Below are 4,607 nucleotides of genomic sequence, written 5' to 3' on the forward strand. Positions count from 1 at the left end.
TTATTATCACAGCAGTCTATAGGGTTAATGTTCTTTGAAAGTGGATAACTTATGAAATATAATTAAATCATATCTATTCACTTCCTCCTCTTTCAGATCGACTGATATTCGTAAGTGCTGTTGTTAGAGAGGGTATTACTTCGCCAAAAGATTTGCTGGGTTGTGACGAAATCGCTTCTCTCGGTTCCTGATCTCTGTATGATTATAATCATGCTGTTGGTGTATATTATATTTAGGTATATCCACAAAAAATTGGTCTGTTTGATGACACTCGTTTTTCTATATAGAAAGAGTACAAATGAAAATAGATGTAAAGGGTAACTTACATTAATTTTTGCTTTTGAAACTTTTCTTGTATTTTCTTGTTGTGTTGGTGCGTTCCCACGTTCTGCCTTTATCACGCGTAGTAAATGTTACGATACATTATAATTGCTAATATTTCTATTTTTGTGTAATTTATTGCAGATTTCCAGAGTGCTACCATGACCAAAAATGAAATGGAAGTAAACGTCTACGTGGAAGTCTAATTGGCATTTCCTTTACACTGTCTATGCTCTTCAGCAGATGATCACACCAGTACTTCAAGAAAGTAACAATAAGGCGCATGATACGGACGTTCTCTAATCCCTCAGCATGACCAAGGATGATATGACTAGTGTTTAGCAGTAGAGGACTTCAGACATCTCTTACTTTTTATTTGCCATTCAGAAAACAAACCCATCCCGTTGTCGGCAAGATGGCCCGAATGGAAAGAGCAATGGGGATCCCGGTGGAGACGAAGAAGCCGTCTTCACTCAGGAACCCCCGCGACCCTCCTCCTCCCCGGTACATCAACAAGCAGGCCGCTATCGACATCGCTAGGAAGCTGAAGCTGACCACCATCGGCAAGGTCGGGCTCAGAATCACCAACAAGACCAGCATCGACGCCGAGATGCGTTCCAAGTATACGAACACGGAACCGAACCGAGAGATGTCTCGAAAGTCCATCATGGATCGACAGAAGGGGTTGGAGATGGCGAAGAACATCGCCGAGAGCCGGGTGGGCAAGTGCATCATGGAGACCAATGACTACGAGGTGCGGAGATTCAATCGCAACTTCAAGAAGCTCTTGGAAGACGAGGACCAGAAAAAGCGACAGATGACGCAGAAGAAACGGGAATTCGTCAACGAGAAGCAACAAGTTCAGCAACGACAGACTCTTACCCGCGCCGACGGCCGGCGTTCGCCGCTCGTGCCGACGACGAGTGAAAGTGAGCGGAAACACTTGCCAAACATTCACCCTGCTGGCGCCACTCAGCAACACCTCCGAGACATGATGTCCTCGCAGGATCGTCCGCGGACCGAGTCGAGGGGGAAGTCTCCGGGATACATGCGTCCTCTGAGCTGTAATCGAGACAAATCACACGACTCCGCCGTCGGGGAAACGGAGAGATTCTTGAACACTCCTTACATGAGGGCGTGCTTGAGCAATATAAATGACGAGGAGAACACGAATCGAGTTCTGGAAGGAATCCGTGAGGCCAACGAGGCTGCTTCTCAAGGCGGAAGCAACAAATCGAGGTCGGCTTCGGCAAGGGAAAGATCTGCAACAGCAGATGGTGACGGGAACCAGCGGCATGGTGAATCAGTGCAGTTGGGGGCGCCAAGCGAGCACATGGAAGTGAAGAGACCTGTCAGTCAGGAACGATCTCTCAATAAACAAGCTCTCCAGAAACGGCTGCAGAACATCAAGGAGACCTCAGAGAGTTCGTCCACACCAAGGCAGCTGACATCCCCAGTTCCGCCTGCGACAACAGAACTCAGCATCCACCAAAAGCCCATCGGTGAGAATGTATCTGCAACTGTAGAGAAAGTGACAGAGTCAGGAGACTCCAAGGAACAGTCAAAGCCTCCTAGCAGAGGGAAGTTATTTGTTGAGTTATTAAAGCCTGAGTCTTCACCAAGACCGAGTGGTTCAGCAACTGCGGTAGACCACGTTCGGGTCGAGGATAGAGGAAGTGCGACTCCCGACAGAATGAAACGAATGGCATACGCGCATACAACGGGTAAACGACTTAGTTATGTGGATGAAAGCAGGGATTCGCCAGGTGACGTGAGCAAAAAAGCTAAAAAACCTCAGACGGTGGCGGCGCAAATTGCGCTCTTACGAACGAACACAAACTCTAGGAAGAAGCGGCGGCCCCGAAGAATCGGACACCATTCCCGCGGCTTGCACCTTTCGGAAAGAACCGAACTGATGAAAGATCCGCGGTTTACACTACTCGCCGATTCGCTGATCCCGGATTCGAGCGGATCAAGGGATCTATACAAGTCGATGGGGAAATTTAGCTTGCCCGATCACGTGAACACGGCCTTCACGACAAACGCCTCGCGGAAAGCAGACAGCAAGTTCAGACAGTCGAAAAGTCTTCAGAACTTGACAAGATTTGAAGAACTGTTAAATTCGTTATGATATACTTCTTCAGTCAGTGAACTATGCTGTCCAATAGAAATGATCTCTGTCATTGTGTTGCAGTCGAATAATGACGATCAACAAATTCCTTACATGTTATTGACTTCCAGAGCAGTAGTTGTAAAAGTTTGCTAAATATTATACCAATGTTATGGTTATAATGTTGTCTATTACTAAGGTTGGACGGTGGGAATTTTTTGGAGAGTTATGTTCTTCTCTTGACCGTATAACTGATATCGGGTCATTTTGGTTGTGTGCGACTCATCAATAGTTACGTTCAGACGGCAGGCCCTAACCTCGAGGTTTGGCTCTTGCCCCCTAACTACGACGTGTGTCCACACGATGAATCTTAACTTAACCACGAGGTTACGAAACCTCGAGGTTAAGCTTCTGCCCCCCGTAACTACCCGTGGGTCCCACTCAATGTTAAAATCACAAAACCGGAAGTTTCAGCCCACACTGCTAACAAGGCGTCTATTTATTCTTTAGTCCAACCCTGTCGGACTCGCTTACATGTACCCCTTTTTTCTGTCATGGTATGCAGAGATAGCACTGCACTGATGACTAACTATGCCTTTATGAAGATATTCGTCGAAAACATTTTTTTTTTTTTTTAAGCGTCGGAGGAGAATATATAATACAGTAGCGAGTTCGACGTGTTCAGAGATCAAGCGCATCCATGGGAAGAAAAGATGATGTTGTTGTGTCGTGCGTCATAGGTTTTTCACGTGTAGTGTATTTGTGGTGTACGTTTGGGAGGTTGACCCGGAAGCAGAGGGAAATTGTGGGGGCTGGAGTTTACGGCGAGGTCACTCTTAACTTCGAGTTCGTTGTTTTGTTTTGTTTGTTTTTTTTTGTGTGTGTGCCCACACGGTGCTTAACTACGAGTGGGGACCCCCGCGGCTCATGGTTAGATCGCTAACCATAAGATTTCTCGTGGCTCGAAACATCGAGCAAACCTCGAGGTTTGCTAACTACGAGTGCGTCTTCACGGTCCCTAACTACAAGCTCTAACCTCGAAGTTTCCTAACTTCGAGGTTCATGGCTCCCGTCTGAACGTAACTATGCGCAATGATGCATGTCATTAAGCCGTTGTGCGTATTGAGTGCTGATTTGCTTCGAAATGCCAAAAACGTTGTACACAATGTCGAATGTTCCAGACACAAAAAGGGTTAAGGGGATGAACGGAAATTACCATAAACCTTTAAGGGTTGGCCACTTACGGCCACTAACGCATATCGTTATGGTTGCAACCTCATATGCGCTTTTAATTTCATTTCTGTTTACAAGGTTTTACGAGAGAATAACTTTTCATGACATTTTAAAAGTAAAAAGCATGGTTGATTCTATTTAATTAATTGATATGGATTAAGTGTAGAGAAAATACATCAACGTCGTTAAGTTTATGCGCACTTTGTGCAAGCAACCCCTTATTCTTCCAGGGAAGTGATCTTGAAAATTGACAATCACTCCATAGCATAGCATATCATTCCCAAATTAAAATAAGATGAGAAGCGGAAGGAAAGTCATCATTTTTTTTTTTTTTTTTTTGGGGGGGGGGGGTTACATTCGCGGTGTCGGTATGAATATGCTAGTAGCACAACACTTTTCGATAATGTATCTGATTATCGTGAATTTTTCTACAAGTGTATAAAATCCATTATTGCCATATCAAAGATAATTCCGTTATGTTACATTGAGACACGTAAATATTATTCATAAGTTCGTGATACGTCTCTTTCACGTTGGATTTGAATCATCATTCTGTTTTGGCATTCACGTCCCCGTTATTGGTTTAGCCATCTTGGTACAATGCTCATTGCGACCCTCACCATGTACACTGAATGGTTGTGAAAAATATAATGTAAATTTATATCCACTTTCTGATATAACAATATGTCACAAATTTTTACACGTTCTAGACAACCCATGTTAATTGTCATTATGACTGTCACCCAAGGCTCCGCACTTTAAAGCATTTTATCTAGCGAGTAACGAACGAACTCTTGAATAAAAGAATGAATGAATGAATGAATGCATAGATAAATGAATGAATAAATGAATGAATGAATGAGCGAGTGAGCGAATATATTATAATTGTAATTATATAAACGAATAACAAAATTATTCAGTTATGATTAAAAACAGTAAAACG

The 4,607-nt window shown here is 43.8% G+C and overlaps 1 protein-coding gene across 1 annotated transcript; it reads left to right on the forward strand.

Annotated features, from left to right (window-relative positions):
• Positions 1-736: 736 nt before the first annotated feature.
• Positions 737-2,452, forward strand: LOC140230280 (uncharacterized). The gene has a single exon (XM_072310451.1). It carries the CDS (start codon positions 737-739, stop codon positions 2,450-2,452), a length of 1,716 nt encoding a protein of 571 aa, XP_072166552.1.
• Positions 2,453-4,607: the final 2,155 nt, after the last annotated feature.

This window comes from Diadema setosum, chromosome 6, assembly GCF_964275005.1.
Source record: "Diadema setosum chromosome 6, eeDiaSeto1, whole genome shotgun sequence".
NCBI classification, from domain to species: domain Eukaryota; kingdom Metazoa; phylum Echinodermata; class Echinoidea; order Diadematoida; family Diadematidae; genus Diadema; species Diadema setosum.